Source organism: Anomaloglossus baeobatrachus, chromosome 3 (genome assembly GCF_048569485.1).
Source record: "Anomaloglossus baeobatrachus isolate aAnoBae1 chromosome 3, aAnoBae1.hap1, whole genome shotgun sequence".
Taxonomy (NCBI): domain Eukaryota; kingdom Metazoa; phylum Chordata; class Amphibia; order Anura; family Aromobatidae; genus Anomaloglossus; species Anomaloglossus baeobatrachus.
Window position 1 is genome coordinate 445,344,902 of NC_134355.1, and position 26,689 is coordinate 445,371,590.

General features: G+C 43.8%; 1 protein-coding gene across 1 annotated transcript in view; it reads left to right on the plus strand.

Moving 5' to 3' along the window:
* Window positions 1–26,689, plus strand: part of LOC142296626 (lipoma-preferred partner homolog) — a 426,991-nt gene that overhangs the window by 218,406 nt on the left and 181,896 nt on the right. Inside the window, exon 5 of the mRNA XM_075340461.1 lies at window positions 26,494–26,609. Within this exon, the coding sequence (XP_075196576.1) occupies window positions 26,494–26,609 (116 nt within the window). The remainder of the gene's footprint in view (window positions 1–26,493; window positions 26,610–26,689) is intronic.

Genomic DNA, 26,689 nt, shown 5'->3' on the forward strand with positions numbered 1-26,689 from the left:
ATGTGTACAGTGAAGAGCACAAGCTATCATGTTAGCAGGAGCCCATGTGTACAGTGAAGAGCACAAGCTATCATGTTAGCAGGAGCCCATGTGTAAAGAGAAGAGCACAAGCTATCATGTTAGCAGGAGCCCATGTGTACATTGAAGAGCACAAGCTATCATGTTAGCAGGAGCCCATGTGTACAGTAAAGAGCACAAGCTATCATGTTAGCAGGAGCCCATGTGTAAAGAGAAGAGCACATGCTATCATGTTAGCAGGAGCCCATGTGTAAAGAGAAGAGCACATGCTATCATGTTAGCAGGAGCCCATGTGTACAGTGAAGAGCACATGCTATCATGTTAGCAGGAGCCCATGTGTACAGTGAAGAGCACAAGCTATCATGTTAGCAGGAGCCCATGTGTACAGTAAAGCGCACATGCTATCATGTTAGCAGGAGCCCATGTGTACAGTAAAGAGCACAAGCTATCATGTTAGGAGCCCATGTGTACAGTGAAGAGCACATGCTATCATGTTAGCAGGAGCCCATGTGTACAGTGAAGAGCACAAGCTATCATGTTAGCAGGAGCCCATGTGTACAGTGAAGAGCACAAGCTATCATGTTAGCAGGAGCCCATGTGTACAGCAAAGAGCACATGCTATCATGTTAGTAGGAGCCCATGTGTAAAGAGAAGAGCACAAGCTATCATGTTAGCAGGAGCCCATGTGTACAGTGAAGAGCACATGCTATCATGTTAGTAGGAGCCCATGTGTAAAGAGAAGAGCACAAGCTATCATGTTAGCAGGAGCCCATGTGTACAGTGAAGAGCACAAGCTATCATGTTAGCAGGAGCCCATGTGTAAAGAGAAGAGCACAAGCTATCATGTTAGCAGGAGCCCATGTGTAAAGAGAAGAGCACAAGCTATCATGTTAGCAGGAGCCCATGTGTACGGTAAAGAGCACAAGCTATCATGTTAGTAGGAGCCCATGTGTAAAGAGAAGAGCACATGCCATCATGTTAGCAGGAGCCCATGTGTACAGTAAAGAGCACAAGCTATCATGTTAGCAGGAGCCCATGTGTAAAGAGAAGAGCACAAGCTATCATGTTAGCAGGAGCCCATGTGTACAGTGAAGAGCACAAGCTATCATGTTAGCAGGAGCCCATGTGTACAGTAAAGAGCACAAGCTATCATGTTAGCAGGAGCCTATGTGTACAGAGAAGAGCACATGCTATCATGTTAGCAGGAGCCCATGTGTAAAGAGAAGAGCACAAGCTATCATGTTAGCAGGAGCCCATGTGTACAGTGAAGAGCACAAGCTATCATGTTAGCAGGAGCCCATGTGTACAGTGAAGAGCACAAGCTATCATGTTAGCAGGAGCCCATGTGTACAGTAAAGAGCACAAGCTATCATGTTAGTAGGAGCCCATGTGTAAAGAGAAGAGCACAAGCTATCATGTTAGCAGGAGCCCATGTGTACAGTGAAGAGCACATGCTATCATGTTAGCAGGAGCCCATGTGTAAAGAGAAGAGCACATGCTATCATGTTAGCAGGAGCCCATGTGTACAGTAAAGAGCACAAGCTATCATGTTAGCAGGAGCCCATGTGTAAAGAGAAGAGCACAAGCTATCATGTTAGCAGGAGCCCATGTGTACAGTAAAGAGCACAAGCTATCATGTTAGCAGGAGCCCATGTGTAAAGAGAAGAGCACATGCTATCATGTTAGCAGGAGCCCATGTGTAAAGAGAAGAGCACATGCTATCATGTTAGCAGGAGCCCATGTGTACAGTGAAAAGCACATGCTATCATGTTAGCAGGAGCCCATGTGTAAAGAGAAGAGCACATGCTATCATGTTAGCAGGAGCCCATGTGTAAAGAGAAGAGCACATGCTATCATGTTAGCAGGAGCCCATGTGTACAGTGAAGAGCACAAGCTATCATGTTAGCAGGAGCCCATGTGTACAGTGAAGAGCACAAGCTATCATGTTAGCAGGAGCCCATGTGTACAGTAAAGAGCACATGCTATCATGTTAGCAGGAGCCCATGTGTAAAGAGAAGAGCACATGCTATCATGTTAGCAGGAGCCCATGTGTACAGTAAAGAGCACAAGCTATCATGTTAGTAGGAGCCCATGTGTACAGTGAAGAGCACAAGCTATCATGTTAGCAGGAGCCCATGTGTACAGTGAAGAGCACATGCTATCATGTTAGCAGGAGCCCATGTGTAAAGAGAAGAGCACAAGCTATCATGTTAGCAGGAGCCCATGTGTACAGTGAAGAGCACAAGCTATCATGTTAGCAGGAGCCCATGTGTACAGTGAAGAGCACAAGCTATCATGTTAGCAGGAGCCCATGTGTACAGTAAAGAGCACAAGCTATCATGTTAGCAGGAGCCCATGTGTACAGTAAAGAGCACATGCTATCATGTTAGCAGGAGCCCATGTGTACAGTGAAGAGCACAAGCTATCATGTTAGTAGGAGCCCATGTGTAAAGAGAAGAGCACATGCTATCATGTTAGCAGGAGCCCATGTGTACAGTGAAGAGCACAAGCTATCATGTTAGCAGGAGCCCATGTGTACAGTGAAGAGCACAAGCTATCATGTTAGCAGGAGCCCATGTGTACAGTAAAGAGCACAAGCTATCATGTTAGTAGGAGCCCATGTGTACAGTAAAGAGCACAAGCTATCATGTTAGCAGGAGCCCATGTGTAAAGAGAAGAGCACAAGCTATCATGTTAGCAGGAGCCCATGTGTACAGTAAAGAGCACAAGCTATCATGTTAGCAGGAGCCCATGTGTAAAGAGAAGAGCACAAGCTATCATGTTAGCAGGAGCCCATGTGTACAGTAAAGAGCACAAGCTATCATGTTAGCAGGAGCCCATGTGTAAAGAGAAGAGCACATGCTATCATGTTAGCAGGAGCCCATGTGTAAAGAGAAGAGCACATGCTATCATGTTAGCAGGAGCCCATGTGTACAGTGAAAAGCACATGCTATCATGTTAGCAGGAGCCCATGTGTAAAGAGAAGAGCACATGCTATCATGTTAGCAGGAGCCCATGTGTAAAGAGAAGAGCACATGCTATCATGTTAGCAGGAGCCCATGTGTACAGTGAAGAGCACAAGCTATCATGTTAGCAGGAGCCCATGTGTACAGTGAAGAGCACAAGCTATCATGTTAGCAGGAGCCCATGTGTACAGTAAAGAGCACATGCTATCATGTTAGCAGGAGCCCATGTGTAAAGAGAAGAGCACATGCTATCATGTTAGCAGGAGCCCAAGTGTACAGTAAAGAGCACAAGCTATCATGTTAGTAGGAGCCCATGTGTACAGTGAAGAGCACAAGCTATCATGTTAGCAGGAGCCCATGTGTACAGTGAAGAGCACATGCTATCATGTTAGCAGGAGCCCATGTGTAAAGAGAAGAGCACAAGCTATCATGTTAGCAGGAGCCCATGTGTACAGTGAAGAGCACAAGCTATCATGTTAGCAGGAGCCCATGTGTACAGTGAAGAGCACAAGCTATCATGTTAGCAGGAGCCCATGTGTACAGTAAAGAGCACAAGCTATCATGTTAGCAGGAGCCCATGTGTACAGAGAAGAGCACAAGCTATCATGTTAGCAGGAGCCCATGTGTACAGAGAAGAGCACATGCTATCATGTTAGCAGGAGCCCATGTGTAAAGAGAAGAGCACAAGCTATCATGTTAGCAGGAGCCCATGTGTACAGTGAAGAGCACAAGCTATCATGTTAGCAGGAGCCCATGTGTACAGTAAAGAGCACAAGCTATCATGTTAGCAGGAGCCCATGTGTACAGAGAAGAGCACATGCTATCATGTTAGCAGGAGCCCATGTGTACAGTGAAGAGCACATGCTATCATGTTAGCAGGAGCCCATGTGTACAGTGAAGAGCACAAGCTATCATGTTAGCAGGAGCCCATGTGTACAGTGAAGAGCACAAGCTATCATGTTAGCAGGAGCCCATGTGTACAGTAAAGAGCACAAGCTATCATGTTAGTAGGAGCCCATGTGTACAGTAAAGAGCACAAGCTATCATGTTAGCAGGAGCCCATGTGTAAAGAGAAGAGCACAAGCTATCATGTTAGCAGGAGCCCATGTGTACAGTAAAGAGCACAAGCTATCATGTTAGCAGGAGCCCATGTGTACAGTGAAGAGCACAAGCTATCATGTTAGCAGGAGCCCATGTGTACAGTGAAGAGCACAAGCTATCATGTTAGTAGGAGCCCATGTGTAAAGAGAAGAGCACAAGCTATCATGTTAGCAGGAGCCCATGTGTACAGTGAAGAGCACAAGCTATCATGTTAGCAGGAGCCCATGTGTACAGAGAAGAGCACATGCTATCATGTTAGCAGGAGCCCATGTGTACAGAGAAGAGCACATGCTATCATGTTAGCAGGAGCCCATGTGTACAGAGAAGAGCACATGCTATCATGTTAGTAGGAGCCCATGTGTAAAGAGAAGAGCACAAGCTATCATGTTAGCAGGAGCCCATGTGTAAAGAGAAGAGCACATGCTATCATGTTAGCAGGAGCCCATGTGTACAGTGAAGAGCACATGCTATCATGTTAGCAGGAGCCCATGTGTACAGTGAAGAGCACATGCTATCATGTTAGCAGGAGCCCATGTGTACATAGAAGAGCACATGCTATCATGTTAGCAGGAGCCCATGTGTACAGAGAAGAGCACATGCTATCATGTTAGTAGGAGCCCATGTGTACAGTGAAGACCACAAGCTATCATGTTAGTAGGAGCCCATGTGTAAAGAGAAGAGCACATGCTATCATGTTAGCAGGAGCCCATGTGTACAGTGAAGAGCACATGCTATCATGTTAGCAGGAGCCCATGTGTACAGTGAAGAGCACAAGCTATCATGTTAGCAGGAGCCCATGTGTAAAGAGAAGAGCACAAGCTATCATGTTAGCAGGAGCCCATGTGTACAGTGAAGAGCACAAGCTATCATGTTAGCAGGAGCCCATGTGTACAGTGAAGAGCACATGCTATCATGTTAGCAGGAGCCCATGTGTAAAGAGAAGAGCACATGCTATCATGTTAGCAGGAGCCCATGTGTACAGAGAAGAGCACATGCTATCATGTTAGCAGGAGCCCATGTGTAAAGAGAAGAGCACAAGCTATCATGTTAGTAGGAGCCCATGTGTACAGTGAAGACCACAAGCTATCATGTTAGTAGGAGCCCATGTGTAAAGAGAAGAGCACATGCTATCATGTTAGCAGGAGCCCATGTGTACAGTGAAGAGCACATGCTATCATGTTAGCAGGAGCCCATGTGTACAGTGAAGAGCACAAGCTATCATTTTAGCAGGAGCCCATGTGTAAAGAGAAGAGCACAAGCTATCATGTTAGCAGGAGCCCATGTGTACAGTGAAGAGCACAAGCTATCATGTTAGTAGGAGCCCATGTGTAAAGAGAAGAGCACATGCTATCATGTTAGCGGGAGACCATGTGTACCGTGAAGAGCACAAGCTATCATGTTAGCAGGAGCCCATGTGTAAAGAGAAGAGCACAAGCTATCATGTTAGCAGGAGCCCATGTGTACAGTGAAGAGCACAAGCTATCATGTTAGCAGGAGCCCATGTGTAAAGAGAAGAGCACATGCTATCATGTTAGCAGGAGCCCATGTGTACAGTGAAGAGCACATGCTATCATGTTAGCAGGAGCCCATGTGTACAGTGAAGAGCACAAGCTATCATGTTAGCAGGAGCCCATGTGTACAGTGAAGAGCACAAGCTATCATGTTAGCAGGAGCCCATGTGTACAGTGAAGAGCACAAGCTATCATGTTAGCAGGAGACCATGTGTACCGTGAAGAGAACATGTGTAAAGAGAAGAGCACAAGCTATCATGTTAGTAGGAGCCCATGTGTAAAGAGAAGAGCACATGCTATCATGTTAGCAGGAGCCCATGTGTACAGTGAAGAGCACAAGCTATCATGTTAGCAGGAGCCCATGTGTACAGAGAAGAGCACATGCTATCATGTTAGCAGGAGACCATGTGTACCGTGAAGAGCACATGTGTAAAGAGAAGAGCACAAGCTATCATGTTAGCAGGAGCCCATGTGTACAGTGAAGAGCACATGCTATCATGTTAGCAGGAGCCCATGTGTACAGTGAAGAGCACAAGCTATCATGTTAGCAGGAGCCCATGTGTAAAGAGAAGAGCACAAGCTATCATGTTAGCAGGAGCCCATGTGTACAGAGAAGAGCACATGCTATCATGTTAGCAGGAGACCATGTGTACCGTGAAGAGCACATGCTATCATGTTAGCAGGAGCCCATGTGTACAGTGAAGAGCACAAGCTATCATGTTAGCAGGAGCCCATGTGTAAAGAGAAGAGCACAAGCTATCATGTTAGCAGGAGCCCATGTGTACAGTGAAGAGCACAAGCTATCATGTTAGTAGGAGCCCATGTGTAAAGAGAAGAGCACATGCTATCATGTTAGCAGGAGACCATGTGTACCGTGAAGAGCACAAGCTATCATGTTAGCAGGAGCCCATGTGTAAAGAGAAGAGCACAAGCTATCATGTTAGCAGGAGCCCATGTGTACAGTGAAGAGCACATGCTATCATGTTAGCAGGAGCCCATGTGTACAGTGAAGAGCACAAGCTATCATGTTAGCAGGAGCCCTTGTGTACAGTGAAGAGCACAAGCTATCATGTTAGCAGGAGCCCATGTGTAAAGAGAAGAGCACATGCTATCATGTTAGCAGGAGCCCATGTGTACAGTGAAGAGCACAAGCTATCATGTTAGCAGGAGCCCATGTGTAAAGAGAAGAGCACATGCTATCATGTTAGCAGGAGCCCATGTGTACAGTGAAGAGCACATGCTATCATGTTAGCAGGAGCCCATGTGTAAAGAGAAGAGCACATGCTATCATGTTAGCAGGAGCCCATGTGTAAAGAGAAGAGCACATGCTATCATGTTTGTAGGAGCCCATGTGTACAGTGAAGAGCACAAGCTATCATGTTAGCAGGAGCCCATGTGTACAGTGAAGAGCACAAGCTATCATGTTAGCAGGAGCCCATGTGTAAAGAGAAGAGCACAAGCTATCATGTTAGCAGGAGCCCATGTGTAAAGAGAAGAGCACAAGCTATCATGTTAGCAGGAGCCCATGTGTACGGTAAAGAGCACAAGCTATCATGTTAGTAGGAGCCCATGTGTAAAGAGAAGAGCACATGCCATCATGTTAGCAGGAGCCCATGTGTACAGTAAAGAGCACAAGCTATCATGTTAGCAGGAGCCCATGTGTAAAGTGAAGAGCACAAGCTATCATGTTAGCAGGAGCCCATGTGTACAGTAAAGAGCACAAGCTATCATGTTAGCAGGAGCCCATGTGTACAGAGAAGAGCACATGCTATCATGTTAGCAGGAGCCCATGTGTAAAGAGAAGAGCACAAGCTATCATGTTAACAGGAGCCCATGTGTACAGTGAAGAGCACAAGCTATCATGTTAGCAGGAGCCCATGTGTACAGTGAAGAGCACAAGCTATCATGTTAGCAGGAGCCCATGTGTACAGTAAAGAGCACAAGCTATCATGTTAGTAGGAGCCCATGTGTAAAGAGAAGAGCACAAGCTATCATGTTAGCAGGAGCCCATGTGTACAGTGAAGAGCACAAGCTATCATGTTAGCAGGAGCCCATGTGTAAAGAGAAGAGCACATGCTATCATGTTAGCAGGAGCCCATGTGTAAAGAGAAGAGCACATGCTATCATGTTAGCAGGAGCCCATGTGTAAAGAGAAGAGCACAAGCTATCATGTTAGCAGGAGCCCATGTGTAAAGAGAAGAGCACATGCTATCATGTTAGCAGGAGCCCATGTGTACAGTAAAGAGCACAAGCTATCATGTTAGTAGGAGCCCATGTGTAAAGAGAAGAGCACAAGCTATCATGTTAGCAGGAGCCCATGTGTACAGTAAAGAGCACAAGCTATCATGTTAGCAGGAGCCCATGTGTAAAGAGAAGAGCACATGCTATCATGTTAGCAGGAGCCCATGTGTACAGTGAAGAGCACATGCTATCATGTTAGCAGGAGCCCATGTGTAAAGAGAAGAGCACATGCTATCATGTTAGCAGGAGCCCATGTGTACAGTGAAGAGCACATGCTATCATGTTAGCAGGAGCCCATGTGTAAAGAGAAGAGCACATGCTATCATGTTAGCAGGAGCCCATGTGTAAAGAGAAGAGCACATGCTATCATGTTAGCAGGAGCCCATGTGTACAGTGAAGAGCACAAGCTATCATGTTAGCAGGAGCCCATGTGTACAGTGAAGAGCACAAGCTATCATGTTAGTAGGAGCCCATGTGTAAAGAGAAGAGCACATGCTATCATGTTAGCAGGAGCCCATGTGTACAGTGAAGAGCACAAGCTATCATGTTAGCAGGAGCCCATGTGTACAGTGAAGAGCACAAGCTATCATGTTAGCAGGAGCCCATGTGTACAGTAAAGAGCACAAGCTATCATGTTAGTAGGAGCCCATGTGTAAAGAGAAGAGCACAAGCTATCATGTTAGCAGGAGCCCATGTGTACAGTAAAGAGCACAAGCTATCATGTTAGCAGGAGCCCATGTGTAAAGAGAAGAGCACAAGCTATCATGTTAGCAGGAGCCCATGTGTACAGTAAAGAGCACAAGCTATCATGTTAGCAGGAGCCCATGTGTAAAGAGAAGAGCACATGCTATCATGTTAGCAGGAGCCCATGTGTAAAGAGAAGAGCACATGCTATCATGTTAGCAGGAGCCCATGTGTACAGTGAAAAGCACATGCTATCATGTTAGCAGGAGCCCATGTGTACAGTGAAGAGCACATGCTATCATGTTAGCAGGAGCCCATGTGTAAAGAGAAGAGCACAAGCTATCATGTTAGCAGGAGCCCATGTGTACAGTGAAGAGCACAAGCTATCATGTTAGCAGGAGCCCATGTGTACAGTAAAGAGCACAAGCTATCATGTTAGCAGGAGCCCATGTGTACAGAGAAGAACACATGCTATCATGTTAGCAGGAGCCCATGTGTACAGTGAAGAGCACATGCTATCATGTTAGCAGGAGCCCATGTGTACAGTGAAGAGCACAAGCTATCATGTTAGCAGGAGCCCATGTGTACAGTGAAGAGCACAAGCTATCATGTTAGCAGGAGCCCATGTGTACAGTAAAGAGCACAAGCTATCATGTTAGTAGGAGCCCATGTGTAAAGAGAAGAGCACAAGCTATCATGTTAGCAGGAGCCCATGTGTAAAGAGAAGAGCACAAGCTATCATGTTAGCAGGAGCCCATGTGTACAGTAAAGAGCACAAGCTATCATGTTAGCAGGAGCCCATGTGTACAGTGAAGAGCACAAGCTATCATGTTAGCAGGAGCCCATGTGTACAGTGAAGAGCACATGCTATCATGTTAGCAGGAGCCCATGTGTACAGTGAAGAGCACATGCTATCATGTTAGCAGGAGCCCATGTGTACATAGAAGAGCACATGCTATCATGTTAGCAGGAGCCCATGTGTACAGTGAAGAGCACAAGCTATCATGTTAGCAGGAGCCCATGTGTACAGTAAAGAGCACAAGCTATCATGTTAGCAGGAGCCCATGTGTACAGAGAAGAGCACATGCTATCATGTTAGCAGGAGCCCATGTGTACAGTGAAGAGCACATGCTATCATGTTAGCAGGAGCCCATGTGTACAGTGAAGAGCACAAGCTATCATGTTAGCAGGAGCCCATGTGTACAGTGAAGAGCACAAGCTATCATGTTAGCAGGAGCCCATGTGTACAGTAAAGAGCACAAGCTATCATGTTAGTAGGAGCCCATGTGTAAAGAGAAGAGCACAAGCTATCATGTTAGCAGGAGCCCATGTGTAAAGAGAAGAGCACAAGCTATCATGTTAGCAGGAGCCCATGTGTACAGTAAAGAGCACAAGCTATCATGTTAGCAGGAGCCCATGTGTACAGTGAAGAGCACAAGCTATCATGTTAGCAGGAGCCCATGTGTACAGTGAAGAGCACAAGCTATCATGTTAGTAGGAGCCCATGTGTAAAGAGAAGAGCACAAGCTATCATGTTAGCAGGAGCCCATGTGTACAGTGAAGAGCACAAGCTATCATGTTAGTAGGAGCCCATGTGTAAAGAGAAGAGCACATGCTATCATGTTAGCAGGAGACCATGTGTACAGTGAAGAGCACAAGCTATCATGTTAGCAGGAGCCCATGTGTACAGTGAAGAGCACAAGCTATCATGTTAGCAGGAGCCCATGTGTAAAGAGAAGAGCACATGCTATCATGTTAGCAGGAGCCCATGTGTACAGTGAAGAGCACATGCTATCATGTTAGCAGGAGCCCATGTGTACAGTGAAGAGCACAAGCTATCATGTTAGCAGGAGCCCATGTGTACAGTGAAGAGCACAAGCTATCATGTTAGCAGGAGCCCATGTGTACAGTGAAGAGCACAAGCTATCATGTTAGCAGGAGACCATGTGTACCGTGAAGAGAACATGTGTAAAGAGAAGAGCACAAGCTATCATGTTAGTAGGAGCCCATGTGTAAAGAGAAGAGCACATGCTATCATGTTAGCAGGAGCCCATGTGTACAGTGAAGAGCACAAGCTATCATGTTAGCAGGAGCCCATGTGTACAGAGAAGAGCACATGCTATCATGTTAGCAGGAGACCATGTGTACCGTGAAGAGCACATGTGTAAAGAGAAGAGCACAAGCTATCATGTTAGCAGGAGCCCATGTGTACAGTGAAGAGCACATGCTATCATGTTAGCAGGAGCCCATGTGTACAGTGAAGAGCACAAGCTATCATGTTAGCAGGAGCCCATGTGTAAAGAGAAGACCACAAGCTATCATGTTAGCAGGAGCCCATGTGTACAGAGAAGAGCACATGCTATCATGTTAGCAGGAGACCATGTGTACCGTGAAGAGCACATGCTATCATGTTAGCAGGAGCCCATGTGTACAGTGAAGAGCACAAGCTATCATGTTAGCAGGAGCCCATGTGTAAAGAGAAGAGCACAAGCTATCATGTTAGCAGGAGCCCATGTGTACAGTGAAGAGCACATGCTATCATGTTAGCAGGAGCCCATGTGTACAGTGAAGAGCACATGCTATCATGTTAGCAGGAGCCCATGTGTACAGTGAAGAGCACAAGCTATCATGTTAGCAGGAGCCCATGTGTACAGTGAAGAGCACATGCTATCATGTTAGCAAGAGCCCATCTTTATAGTGAAGAGCACATGCTATCATGTTAGCAGGAGCCCATGTGTACAGTGAAGAACCTATCCCATCATGTTAGCAAGAGCCCATCTTTATAGTGAAGAGCACATGCTATCATGTTAGCAGGAGCCCATGTGTACAGTGAAGAGCACAAGCTATCATGTTAGCAGGAGCCCATGTGTAAAGAGAAGAGCACAAGCTATCATGTTAGCAGGAGCCCATGTGTACAGTGAAGAGCACATGCTATCATGTTAGCAGGAGCCCATGTGTACAGTGAAGAGCACATGCTATCATGTTAGCAGGAGCCCATGTGTAAAGAGAAGAGCACAAGCTATCATGTTAGCAGGAGCCCATGTGTACAGTGAAGAGCACAAGCTATCATGTTAGCAGGAGCCCATGTGTACAGAGAAGAGCACATGCTATCATGTTAGCAGGAGACCATGTGTACCGTGAAGAGCCCATGTGTAAAGAGAAGAGCACAAGCTATCATGTTAGTAGGAGCCCATGTGTAAAGAGAAGAGCACATGCTATCATGTTAGCAGGAGCCCATGTGTACAGTGAAGAGCACAAGCTATCATGTTAGCAGGAGACCATGTGTACCGTGAAGAGCCCATGTGTAAAGAGAAGAGCACAAGCTATCATGTTAGTAGGAGCCCATGTGTAAAGAGAAGATCACATGCTATCATGTTAGCAGGAGCCCATGTGTACAGTGAAGAGCACAAGCTATCATGTTAGCAGGAGCCCATGTGTACAGAGAAGAGCACATGCTATCATGTTAGCAGGAGACCATGTGTACCGTGAAGAGCCCATGTGTAAAGAGAAGAGCACAAGCTATCATGTTAGTAGGAGCCCATGTGTAAAGAGAAGAGCACAAGCTATCATGTTAGCAGGAGCCCATGTGTAAAGAGAAGAGCACAAGCTATCATGTTAGCAGGAGCCCATGTGTAAAGAGAAGAGCACAAGCTATCATGTTAGCAGGAGCCCATGTGTACAGTGAAGAGCACAAGCTATCATGTTAGCAGGAGCCCATGTGTACAGTGAAGAACCTATCCCATCATGTTAGCAAGAGCCCATCTTTATAGTGAAGAGCACATGCGATCATGTTATCAAGGGCCTATTTCTACAGTGAACAGTGCATATCATGTTAGCAAGGGCCCACGGCTAAGGTGGAGAGTACATACTATTTTTTTTCTTCTGTTCCCTTTGGAGAAATACACTGGAGATGAAACTTGGAGAACAATGTATGATCACTTGCTTTTTCAGAAATAATGTAATCTATATTAATAAACATTTGTAGGTTTTTTTGTAAGGGGTGCACCATACCACTAGAACTGTTTTTTACAAAAGATCCAAAGTTTATCAACATAGAACCTTTATTGTGCCCAAAACGTGATGATCATAATTAGAGAACAGCAATGACTGTAAAATGACTGCACAGATAAAGATTCTAAGTACAGTAAATCTTCTGAAGGTAATAGTCACCAATCAGTCGGAAGTGTACAGGCCTTTGCTTTGAATGACTTCAGCACATCTGCGTCCACAGGACATCACTAGTCTGTCACACTGCTCTGGTGTGATTTTAGACCATTCTTCTTCCAGTCTCCTCCACAGTTCTTTGACTTTTGTGGGTTTCTTGGCCATAACTTTGTCACCATGGATTTGGTAGACGTTTTCTATTGGGCCTAGATCAGGACTCTAGCCTGGCCATTTCATTTGTTCAATGTTTTCTGTTTCAAGCAACTGCTTTAGCCATTTTGCTGTGTGACAGGGGGCATTGTCCTGCATGAAAATTGCTGGCTGATTGAGTGATGAACACAAGTAAAGAGCAACGTGTTGCTGAAGGTTCATTCTGCCATGTAAAACATTCTCCAAACCATAACACTTCCTCCACCACCTTTCACTGACTTCTTAACACATTTTGGGTTCAGTCTTTTCCAAATTTGTTGACGAACATAATGTTTCCAATCAGACCCAAAAATTAAACACTCTTTCATCTGGACAACCTGCTGCTGGGGGATTTCAGTCATCTTGTAACAGCACACCATTTTTGCAAAGTCAGTTTAAACTGAAAAGTTAGAAAGCCGCGGAGACACCATCACGTGTTTCTCAACGCTGCCAGGAAACTAGCCAGGTCTTTCACCGGGAAGGAACAACCACGGGAAGGGCAGTCTCCAGTCAAGGAGACCACCTGTACCAAACATGGTATCCATCCACAGACAGCCGTTTCGGGGTATTTGCCCCTCATCAGTGTGGAGTAGGAATCTGGCTAGTGGGGGCAATGCCTAGTAAAAGACTACTTGAGCAAGCATTGTTGACCTTAGGGAGATCAACATGTCTCCTTGACTGGAGACTGCCCTTCCCGTGGTTGTTCCTTCCCGGTGAAAGACCTGGCTAGTTTCCTGGCAGCGTTGAGAAACACGTGATGGTGTCTCCGCGGCTTTCTTATTTGCATACTTCCCAGGGGGCGTTGCTCTTATGGATTTTTTTAAGAATTATTTCATGCGGAATGCGATTCTGTACAAAAAACTAACCTATCAGGAGAGCAGGTATGCCCTCTTTGTAATACTTTGAGTTGGAAGGTCTTTGGTACCTGTTGAATGGAATCTTTCACTAAGTTTATACACCTCCCCTAAACTGCATCTTTATATCTTCTATCTGTTGCTGCATTCTGGAGTAATTAATAGAAGTACATATGCAAATGATGTAATAAGTGCTCTGGGCGTGACAAAGCACTTGTGCAACATATCCTTGTGCTCCCTTGAATACACTTGTTGAGCGGGATGCTGTAATTCTAGTAAAGATACCCATATCTGAAATGAACAGCGCTGGACGTTGCAGAACATGTAAGTGTCGGGTGACTAATAGTTCTGCTTTTTCTCCAAGCTTTTCTTTACAGTAGCTGAAGAACATTTTGTTATGATTGATGCTCTGCTGAATGGGAAGACTCGCTCTTGCTTTTCTCTTCCTGCGAATGCTTTTAGTCTTGTGCATTCCAAGTTTCCCTCATAAACTCCAAGGAATAACATTGTGTAATATTATTAGGCTGCAGCACATAAAATCGCTGACATCCTGTTTTTCACATGTCTGAATATTCTCGGCCTGGATGGACGCCACTTAGGTAGTCACCACATACAGGTTTACTTACCTTCCTTGTCTTTTTTAGGACTATGAAGGGGATTTGATTGCGTTAAATATTGAGGGAAATTTTTGCTTGTGCGGAATAACTGTACAGTTACATCTAATTTTACAAATATTGAGCATCCTCTTTTCTTCGTTGCCTTTTTTATCCAGTGCTACATTTTACATTCTGCTAGTTTCTAATTGCTACCTTGGCTGCATGATCTCATAGAAGTATTTTTCCGCTGATTTAGCATCTGTACCGGTGGACTCCTACTTTTCTTACCTTTTACAGCCACATTCAGCTCTGAGAGATAGTAGCAAGACACGTCCAGAGCTGAGCAGCGATACCCAGACCCCCATTTACACTATAGTATCCAAAGCTATCCAGAAACCCTACAGAGGCCTAATGCCCCTCTCCCTTATAGGCGGTATACTTACATCTAGGAGTCCCACCTTGCCCTCATTATTCTCTCCCACCTCGTTATCACATCCCTCTAACTGGCAGTATCCGCCTATCTCCAACATACAGGACTTGTCACTTGCTCAAAAAATTCAGTTAAATGACTTAAAAAAACTCCTGATACAGGTAAAGTATATCATTGTGGTGTTGGCCAGTAGATAGAAAAAAATGTTTAAAAGAACTGAAAGTCCTCAGTAGTATCAACCCCAGAGGACTCGCAGGTCTTTAAAACATTTTTTGAAAAAAATCCTGATTTTTGCCTCCATTTTTCTTTCTGTGCTACATTACATAGAAGTGATATTCAGATTTGTTTCTTTTGCAGCACAGCATGTGAAATTTTTGCTTATATTCCAACTGGACTTTCTTTTTTTTTTTAAGGGTCTTCTGTGGGTGCATGTTCTTTCACCCCACTCTCCCTCCTGGACACTGCCAATCACAGCTCGGTAGTGTCTGAGAATGTGCGACTGCTACGGTAGTATGACGAGCTGTCTCGAGATCACTATGGACGAGCCTTCCCATAATGCTGAGTTGTGATTACTATAGCCTACAAGGGAGGGTTGAAAGTGCTTATCCCTACAGAAGACTCTGAAGGAAGCCCAGTTGGCCTACAAGCAGGAATGTCTCATACTATGCTCCCAAAGCAACAAATGTGAGCATTTCTGAAATGTATAGATGTAGCACAAGTGGAAAATGAATGTTTCAGCATTGGGGAAGCACAGCGATTCTATTCCCCCATTAACCCCACGGCTAGTATATTAATAATAATATAATATTATTATTATTATTGTGCCATCAATTCCATGGCGCTTTACATGTGAAAGGGGTATACATAATCGGGACAAGTACAATAATCCTAAACAATACAAGGCACAGACTGGTACAGGAGGAGAGAGGTCCCTGCCCGCGAGGACTCACAGTCTACAAGCTATCAGCTTTTCGGCAGCTGCTGTTATTCAAAAAGCTGTTCATTTTACAAGCTTTACTTATATTTCAGAACCTATAATCCTAGCTGACAACTAAAGGTATGTATAGAATCATATGCATATCCAGATCTGCTGTTCAGCGCAGGGCAACTCACAAGTCACCATTTGGGCTTCCATTATACTCTGTACTTGCGTAGTGTCCATCTAATCATCCAACTGTTCATTTTGAGTACTGCGCACCCGAACATGGTAGTGCTCATTCAGCACTAATGAGCGGCGCATTGTGCAAATGGTAATGGCCATTATCGGTGTAACCCACCATGCTGACGTTTTGGCTTCAGACTGTACATTTACCCCCACCACCCTGTAACATCCCCATAGCCATGAGAGTATAACAGTTTCCGGTGGGGTGAATATAAAGTCCAGGCTTTCTCTTGTGATAAAACAGGTACCCGAAATATGGAACAAAAGTCAATTGAACTACAGTACAGGGGAAAGACCTTGAGCCGCAGGACGCGAAAAGCTATGTTTTCCCCGTTATTTGAAGGCACACATTCGGAGACCAGTATATCATCGCATGCTTCTGAATTTACTTTCAGCACAAACACACATATTTGCCCTATGGTTTTACTAGTGAGCGCCAACTTTTTATGTGTGTTTGCCAGAATCTGTTTTGCAAGGGAGAGAAAGTTGCTGCATCTTAAAATACACGGCTATATATTTTTAGAACTGAATGTGAAGTTTTGCATCAACCACTGGAAAGAAGATTCATCTGGGAATGGTTTGGCAAATGAGATCCTGTTATTCCAGGACTTTGAGGATGGTGGGTGTGTAGTTGCTGTCAAATAAGGAGTGTTATGATTTGGGGAGACCACTCTGTCGAGCCCGTTATTGCCTTTCTTGCCGACTTTCGGAAGAACATTAACCATTTAGGGGATGACCTCCTGTTCCACGGAGCAGGTCTGTGGGTGTGCAGCCTTTCTGCCTGCAAGTAGCGAGGAGATAATTCATCACCTCACCTTGTGAGCGCTCATTCATTTTAACTGATTACGCCTCCAACTATTCTCACATCGCTGAAATTACTAATTGCTATTCCTCGTGTGTCAAACAGCGAATCCTGAATAATTAATCCCAAATAAAATTAGTTGAATTGGTCCTTTTTAATTAGAGTTCCTGCTGCTGTTTGTTCTGAGCTTCCTTTTTCCATCCTGCTCTGAGAATTTGGGGATGATTAAAACTGTTTAAGGCTTAAACAGTTGGTGACCTTTCCTTGCAGAATAAATCTATAAACGCAATATTTCAACTAGCATGGGGCGATCTGCATTATATTTGCCTGATAAAAAAAACAAAAAAAACCCTTTTATGACTTTGGAGTTCCCAATAAAATAAATTAAATCGGCTTTTGTGATAAATGAGTATGCCGCAGTGTGCGATTGGGCTTAAAGCGATGGTTGTATGAAGAGATAGCGAGCAGATCTGTAACCCTAGAAGGTCTTGATGGAGATGACAAAAATGATCGCATTTGCTTAGCAGAGATGGTTTTAGATGATATGGGTGTTTTTTTTTTTCTTTTTCATTAGTAGATCTATATGTAACTAGTAGTTAAAGGGGTGGTTCACTACTTTGTTTTCCAAGCTACATCAATATCCCGTTGAGAATCAAGGCTTCTCTCAAATACCTTGTGTTGGCAATAGTACCTATGAGCAGTACTATTGCGGTCTGCTCATCCCTATCACGTGACCCCCCCCCCCATGCTACATGACCTCTGATGTCCAGTGATGTCACGTCAACTTCTAGTTGACCTGACATAACCGCGGCCGGCCCCAGTCTGAGTGACTGGGCTGTGGGTGGCTATTCACCGCTCACCACAGCCCAGCATCTCTCCTGCTTGCGGCGTTCTGCAGTGAACGAGAGAGCAGGGAGATGCTGCGCTGTGATGAGCGGTGAATTGCCACCCACAGCCCAGTCACTCAGGAAGACACGGTCCGGCTGTGGTTATGTCAGGTCAACTGGAAGTTGACGTGACATCACTGGACATCAGAGGTCATGGAGCCTGGGGGTCACGGAATGGGGATGAGTGGACCACAATAGCGCTGCTCACAGGTACTATTGGCAACACAAGTTATTTGAGAGAAGCCTTGTTTCTCAATGTTATATCGATGTGATAAGTAATGCTAAGTGAACCACCCCTTTAAAATCTAGTCATATCTTCACTTTATTTAACCAAGCCGTCTGGATATTCGTTAGGGCTCTATACTTTAGTTGACCTTCTACCATTTTGGACTTCTTATTGGCATGTCACTTTATTGCTATCTCAAATTACCGGTGTCAACATTAAGTGTTTTTTCCATTTCATTTCTGGTTTGGCTTCACATTTGGTTTAATGCGGCAAGATGCAATAGATATTAACTTTAGATTATCACCCCTTTTGGAAGCCGGGATGGCCAGTTGTTGCGGTGCTCCACATTTTGATGGGTGCTTTTATGTGGGATGACCTGATGGTTTTTGTTTGCCATAGTGGAACTTTGTGGAATTTTACAAAACTTATTTGGCAAGCGGACACTTGACTATGATTCAACCTCTTTGGGAACTTGGACAGTCATTTTTAAACACATTATTTTTTGGGGTAAAGTTACTTAAATTTGGCATCTACAAATTATAATAAAATGTATTCAGGTTATTCCATTAGTCAGTGTTGGAAAACTGTCTGCTTGAATAGGCAACAACATCAGTGACCAGTTTTGTCATTTTACTTTGTCACTGGAAAGGAAAAAAGTCTGACATATCTTGACATCTTCGTACCAGCCGGCACTTTAATTTAGGTTGATTACTGCACTTACTGCTTTTATGGATTTGTCCGTAATTTACCTATAAAGAAAACCGTTTTCTAAATGTTGTTGTGGTTTTTTGCTTTATTTTTTTATAATAGATATGGCTAATTTGATGCTATTACAACTACTAATTTGGAAACGTCCTTAAATATGCTCAGATAATCTTTAGCACTTCACTTGTCAAACAGAATAAATTATTCTGCATTTGTGAGGACAAGCAAGGTCAAACTACACTACATGAAAGAATAAGACTGCACCTGCCCTTAAAGGGAATCTGTCAGTAGGTTTTTGCTACCTCATCTGAGAGCAGCATAATGTAAGCAAAGAGATCCTGAAAACAACAATATGTCACTTAGTTTACTGGGTGCGGTTGTTTTGACACAATCAGAATTTTTAGATTTAGCCATGTAGCAGAGCTTGGAGAGCTGTGGTCCCCCACACCAAGCTCTCTATAGATATTGTAGACATTGTACGTTGACAATAAAGTGCTAGTCAGAGGAGGGGGCACGCCTTATTGCCAATAATTGTGGCTTTGTTGTCCTAGCAATGATAAGGGTCCTGCTGATTAAACATGGCAAATAAACAGCAGATCAGATCTTGACAAAACAGGCATGTCTGAATTCTCTGTTTGAACCCTTGCAGCATGCTGTCTTCAGCTTACTGTACATAGCAAAAACCCGCTGACAGATTTCCTTTAAACCTGTGTTTGAGTCATTGACACAGAAAACTAGTCAGTGAAATATTTTTTCTTGTACTGTGGAAGTATGCTCTTAGAGTAGTGACCATCCTAATATATACTATATGCAAAGCTTTATGCGTAGAAAAAAGTTTCAAAGTAAAAATGCTTTAAACAATAAGTGTTAATATTTTATTTGTATAAATTAGCAAAATGCAAAGTGAATGAACAAAAGAGAAATGTAAATCCAATATTTGGTGTGACCATCATTGCTCTTCAAAACCGCACATAGTTCTAAGTATACTTGCAAAAAGTGAGGCACTTTGGTATAATCGGTTACTCTGATTCCTCACATAAACATATAAATTTAGGATAATAATCATTTTCATTTGTCAATTGAAACAGTCATAAACTGAAACTGCTGTGTAGGAAACTTTGAATACTGAATGAGGAGAAACTAAAATCTGCCAAAAAGGTGAGATTACGGAAGATCATTTCATGTCACAGATTATACACCATGGCAAGACTGAGCACAGCAACAAGACATAATGTCTTTCCTTGATAAAGATTTCAAAGCAAAGTAGGGTTTCGAGATGTGCTGTTCAAGATCTTTTGAAAAAGCTTCAAGAAATGGGCAACTTTGAGGAACGAAGACATTGAGATTGGCTAAGGAATCTTGAAGGAGAAAGACTTACCGTATCTTCCCTTTGCAATTAAAAGCTGTCCATTAATGCCATCAGCTCAAAATTTTCAGCAACGAGTGGGACCCAGCTACATCCAACTACTGTTCTGAGACGTCTAGCCACAAGTGGTTTTCTTGATGGAATTGAGGCTAAAAAGCCATATCTTCAACTTGGAAACAAGGCCAAGCAACTCAACCATGAATGAAACACCGTAAGGCTATGTGCGCACGTTGCGTACAAGCCCTGCAGAAATTTCTGCAGCGATCTGAAGAGCACATGTGCGCTTTAGATCGCTGCAGAAATGTCCGTAGTGAGCGCCGATTCCATGCGCTCTGCCTGCAGCTCCTCCCATAGACAGAGCAGGAGCTGCCGGCAAAGCGCAGGAAAAGTGACATGTCACTTCTTTTTGCGCAGCGCTTCGGCAGTAGCCGAAGCGCTGCGCTCTTAGACGCCACGTGCGCACGGCCCCTGCACAATCTCCATAGACTGTGCAGGGGCCGCAGGACGCATGCAGTTACGCTGCGCTACAAAGCGCAGCGTAACTGCATGTTTTTACGCAACGTGCGCACATAGCCTAACTGTGATGCAGAGAAATGGCTGGACTGATGAGTTAAAATTTGGCTGTAACAAGAGGCATTCTGTTCGGCGATGGGCTCAAGGGGTACAATGAGTTGTTTCCAGGTATCAATGAAGCATGGTAGGGGTACCTTGGAAGTTAAGGGCTGGATTTCAGCAAATGGAATGGGAGAAATGGTCAGGATTATTAATGTCCTCAATGTTGAGAAATTCAAGATATTTGCAGATTATTAAATACAATCAGGAAGACATTTGATTTGGCTCTCCAAATTTATTTTGCAGAAGAGCAATCACCTCAAATATATAGCCACTGTAATTTAGATCCATCTTCCTAGTAAAGAAAAACGAGGAGTCTTGAACATTATCATATGGCCCCCACAGAGCCCTGATCTCATGATCATTAAAGGTGTTCTCCACTACTAGGACAACACCTTCTGTTTGCACGTTTCCCCCAGATAATTAAAAAAAAATAACTATAGTCTCTTCCCGTGATGGCGCGGTGTCGAGGCTCGTGTGATGTCACGTGAACACGTCCAGACAGCGCCAGCTTCTGTCTCCTCCAGCTTTTGGACACCGGAGAAATCAACAGGAAGTTAGCGGCAGCTGCATCGCTCACTTACTGTTGATTAACTAGTCTGTCAAAAGGCCGGAGGAGACAGAAGCCAACGCTTATTAAACGCGAAGCTCATGTGACATCACACTAAAAGGGAGGCAGGGAGCCCCAGCAATGCGAGCCACGGCATCGCTGGAACCGCACCACCATAGGAAGCGAGTATAGGCTTTTTTCATTTTACCTGGGGGACCATGTGGAATCAGAAGGGGTTGTCCTAGTAGTGGAAAACCCCTTTGTCTATTTACATGAAGAAAAACAAAGATTTGCAAAAGCTAATATCCAAGAAAATCTGTGGTTGGTTCTCCAAGATGTTTGCAACAACCTCCATGCGAAGTTCCTTCAAATCCCGATGGTAAGTATGCCTTGAAAAATTGATTCTTTGATGCTGTTTTGTAGACTAAGGTGGTCACACCAAATATTGATTTGAATTAATTTCACTTTTGCTTATATACTTTGCATTTTGTTAATTGATTAAAAAAAAACTCTTTATAGTTCTGATTTTGAAAGCATTAGTAGATTGCAGCAATTTTTTTTCCCCACGCTTGCCAAAATCTTTTGCACAGTGCCGTCTGTATTAAGGTAGTTGCTTGAACATCTGATATCATAGGGTTGATTCAGACATCTCATTTTTCCATCTATGAGAAAAAAGAACCAATATATAGTGGTGTGAAAAAGTGTTTGCCCCCCCCCTTCCTGATTTTTTAGTCTTTTGCATGTTTGTTACACTTAAATGTTTCAGATCAGCAAACAAATGTTAATTTTAGAGAACGGTAACACAAGTATACACAAAATGCAGTTTTTAAATTAAGGTGTTTATTATTAAGGGAAAAAGAAATCCAAACCTTCCGGGCCCTGAGTGAAAAAGTAATTGCCCTTACACCTAATAACTGGTTGGGCCTCCCTTAGCAGCAAGAACTGCAATCACGCACTTGGGATAACTGTCAATGAGTTTTACAACGCTTTTAAAGAGTTTTGGCCCACTCATCTTTGCAGAATTGTTGTAATTTAGGCACATTGGGCGATTTTAGAGCATGAACCGCCTTTTTGAGTTGATACCACAGCATCTCCATCAGATTATGGTCAGCACTTTGACTAGGCCACTCCAAAGTCTTAATTTTGTTTTTCTTAAGCCATTCAGAGGTGGACTTGCTGGTGTGTTTTGGATAATTGTCCTGCTGCATAACCCAAGTGCACTCTAACTTGTGGTCATCAATAGTTGGCCAGACCTTCTCCATCAGGATTTTTTGGTGGAGAGGAGAATACAATGCTCCATTTACCACAAGTAAAATATATCTTTGTACCGTGTTAGCCAGTAGAGATAAAAAAATTGTTTAAAAGAACTGAAGTCCTCAGTGGTTGATACCCTTTTTAATGGCTAACTGAAAAGAAAATGTCTATGTCCTGTTGTGTATAAATATGTGACTCTTCAGATTTTGTGTTATACCATGCCTGATGAAGAGACCTGAGTAGTCTCGAAAGCTTGCAATTATTACCATCTTTTCAGTTAGCCATTAAAAGGTATCAACCACTGAGGACTTCAGTTCTTTTAAACAATTTTTTTTATCCATTTACCACAGCAAGTCTTCCAGGTCTTGTAGCAGCAAAACAGCCCCAGACCACACTACCACCACCATATTTTACTGTTGGTATGATATTGCTTTTCTGAAATGCTGTTATTTCTACGCCTGATGTAATGTTGCATACACCTTCCAAAAAGTTCAACTTTTGTCTCTCTGGTCTACAGAGTATTCTCCCGAAATCGGATGGCCATCATTAATGGCACTTAGCTGCCTTTGATCATGTAACCCAGAATGTTTTGGGGGTTTATTTTGGATGGGAACCTTAGAGGAAACTTCGTCTTTACCAGTTGCTGAAATTAACTAGTCCAGATGTTAAACCTCGCACTGTTCAAATATCTATGTTCATTATGAAGCATAGCTCTACATTCCTTTAAATTGGCATTGTTGCATGGCGAACGCAAAAGAGAACGTGATTCCTAGTAAAGAGAGAAATTCTTTTTGGCCTAACAAGGGATGTGAGTGACTACAGCCGATGTATTGTTTGAGGAATATGTTATTACACAAATTATTTTATTACAAACTAATTTCTGTATGACCATAATTCACTTATTTTGCGATCTGGTCAATTCATTACTGCCAGTTACATATATACCGTATTTTTTGGACTATAAGATGCACCGGACCATAAGACCCTGGTTTTAGAGAAGGAAAATAGAAAAATAAAATTTTAAGCAAAAAATGTGGTCATGACACACTGTTATGGGGCGAGGATCTGCTGCTGACACTATTATGGGGGTAATATCCCCAAATTCTCTACTAAGGTACCCCATCCTGGTAATGATCCTCCTGCCTTGTGTATATATTTATGTCCCTCATCCTGGTATAGCCCCATCTTGCTATATACTACATCCTGGTATGTACCATCATCCTGCTCCTATACCCCCATCATCCTGCTATATGCCATCATCCTGCTCATATACTCCCATCATCCTGGTATATGGCACCATCATCCTGCTCATATACCCCCATCATCCTGCTATATGCCATCATCCTGTTCATATATCCCTATCATCCTGCTCATATACCCCCATCCTGCGGCACACACAAAAAAATAAACGTTTACACTCACATTTCCTAGTTCCACGCAGCGTTGCTCCTCCTCCTGTCTGTGCCGGCAGTGCTGTGTTGAGCCGGCCACGTTCCCTGCAGCACTGCGATGTATTTTCTTCCAGTCTGCCGGCGCGGCAGTGAAGACACACGTGTGCACAACGACGACGTTATCGCTGTGAGCACCGCTAGTCTCCAGTCCACACAGCGCGGCAGGCAGACTGGAGGACATCGCGATGCTGCAGGGGAACGGTGAGTACATTGATTCACTGCACCCCGCGCTGATGATGATGCGCGGGGGGCAGTGAATACAGCCGCACATGATCACTCCAGGCTGTAGTTGCCAGGGGTGATCACGGCCGGCTGTTAATTATGCGGGCGTCCCCGCCCATCATCCCACCCACCTATCAGCCCCAGCTTCAGCGCTGAGAGATGGGCGGGAGGATGGGCGTAAATATGTAATGAGCGGGCCCACGTGGTCACTGCAGGCGCTGCTGCTGCCTGCTTGTGCCCCTGATGACCCGCTCCACCGCAGTTCCCTCATTCCCCGCAGCCATGCCTTACATTCAGACCATTAGACGCACCCCCCACTTTCCCCCAACATTTGGGGGAAAAAAAGTGTCTTATGGTCCGAAAAATACGGTACTTTACATATTACTCTGTTGTTACTTCTTCCTAAGATTGTTAATATTTTCTAAATGTGATAGGCTTTGCAAGATTACCAGAAGCCAGTGTCTGTAGGAGCCCTCCTTCACTATAATCAGATTATCAGAAAGCAGTGTCTATAGGAGCCCTCCTTTCACTATAATCCGATAATCAGAAACCAGTGTCTGTAGGAGCCCTCCATTTACTATAATCAGATAATCAGAAACCAGAGTCTGTAGGAGCCCTCCTTTTTACTATAATCAGATTATCAGAAACCAGAGTCTGTAGGAGCCCTCCTTCACTATGGTTTCTGATAATCTGATTATAGTGAAGGAGGGCTCCTACAGACTCTGGTTTCTGATAATCTGATTAGAGTCTGTAGGAGCCCTCCTTCACTATAATCAGATTATTAGAAACCAGTGTCTGTAGGAGCCCTCCTTTCACTATAATCAGAAACCAGTGTCTGTAGGAGCCCTCCTTCACTATAATCAGATTATCAGAAACCAGTGTCTGTAGGAGCCCTCCTTTTACTATAATCAGATAATCAGAAACCAGTGTCTGTAGGAGCCCTCCATTTACTATAGTCAGATTATTAGAAACCAGTGTCTGTAGGAGCCCTCCTTTCACTATAATCAGATAATCAGAAACCAGTGTCTGTAGCAGCCCTCCTTCACTATAATCAGATTATCAGAAACCAGTGTCTGTAGGAGCCCTCCTTTCACTATAATCAGATTATTAGAAACCAGTGTCTGTAGGAGCCCTCCTTCACTATAATCAGATTATCAGAAACCAGTGTCTGTAGGAGCCCTCCTTTTACTATAATCAGATAATCAGAAACCAGTGTCTGTAGGAGCCCTCCATTTACTATAGTCAGATTATTAGAAACCAGTGTCTGTAGGAGCCCTCCTTTCACTATAATCAGATAATCAGAAACCAGTGTCTGTAGCAGCCCTCCTTCACTATAATCAGATTATCAGAAACCAGTGTCTGTAGGAGCCCTCCTTTCACTATAATCAGATTATTAGAAACCAGTGTCTGTAGGAGCCCTCCTTTCACTATAATCAGAAACCAGTGTCTGTAGGAGCCCTCCTTCACTATAATCAGATTATCAGAAACCAGTGTCTGTAGGAGCCCTCCTTTTACTATAATCAGATAATCAGAAACCAGTGTCTGTAGCAGCCCTCCTTCACTATAATCAGATTATCAGAAACCAGTGTCTGTAGGAGCCCTCCTTTCACTATAATCAGATTATTAGAAACCAGTGTCTGTAGGAGCCCTCCATTTACTATAGTCAGATTATTAGAAACCAGTGTCTGTAGGAGCCCTCCTTTCACTATAATCAGAAACCAGTGTCTGTAGCAGCCCTCCTTCACTATAATCAGATTATCAGAAACCAGTGTCTGTAGGAGCCCTCCTTTCACTATAATCAGATTATTAGAAACCAGTGTCTGTAGGAGCCCTCCATTTACTATAGTCAGATTATTAGAAACCAGTGTCTGTAAGAGCCCTCCTTTTACTATAATCAGAAACCAGTGTCTGTAGGAGCCCTCCTTTTACTATTATCAGATAATCAGAAACCAGTCTGTAGGAGCCCTCCTTTTACTGTAATCTTGCAGTCTAAACAGACTTGCCGATCATTGATGGCCCGTTCACCAAGTGAAATGATCTGTTGGCTTTCCCCAAAAATAATCATTCCTTGCAGCACATCGTCCTCTGTGAAAAGGAATCGTGATGTTGATAACAATGGCAGCCTATGCGCAGAGAACAATCTATTACACAGCATTCTGTGCCCAGTCTGCCTGTGTAAATGGGCTACTAACTGCTAATTAGTAAATATCTACCAATTGGTGGTCGTTTAACAGTTTGGAATTGAATAAAGTCCACCTACCATAGCAGCCAACATTTGCTCTAATACCGCCATTATACGTGGGGTGTGTGAACATTGTTCTTAAAGTATGGGATCTTGTAAGTGTTTCTTTGAACCTTGAGATGTGTTCTGTCTCTGTGCCCCAATATATAGTAAATTGTCATATTTGGCATATGTTAAGGGGGGAATGTGTTACAAATGCTAGATTTGTATTATAAAAGATTTGTGAAGTATTAACATTTCTTGTCTTTCCTGGTCTGCAGGGGATTTTCCACCACCTCCCCCTCCACCTCCTGAGGACCAAAGCAGTCTTCAGCATTCCTCTGGCCTTGGGAGCTTTCCTCCTCCTCCTCCTGATGACGCAGTGTTCAATATTCAGGTAAAGCTTTAGGAAAGAATAAGAGGCTTCCATTTACCATTCATACCAATATATCATCCCAAAGTAGGGAAACTATAATT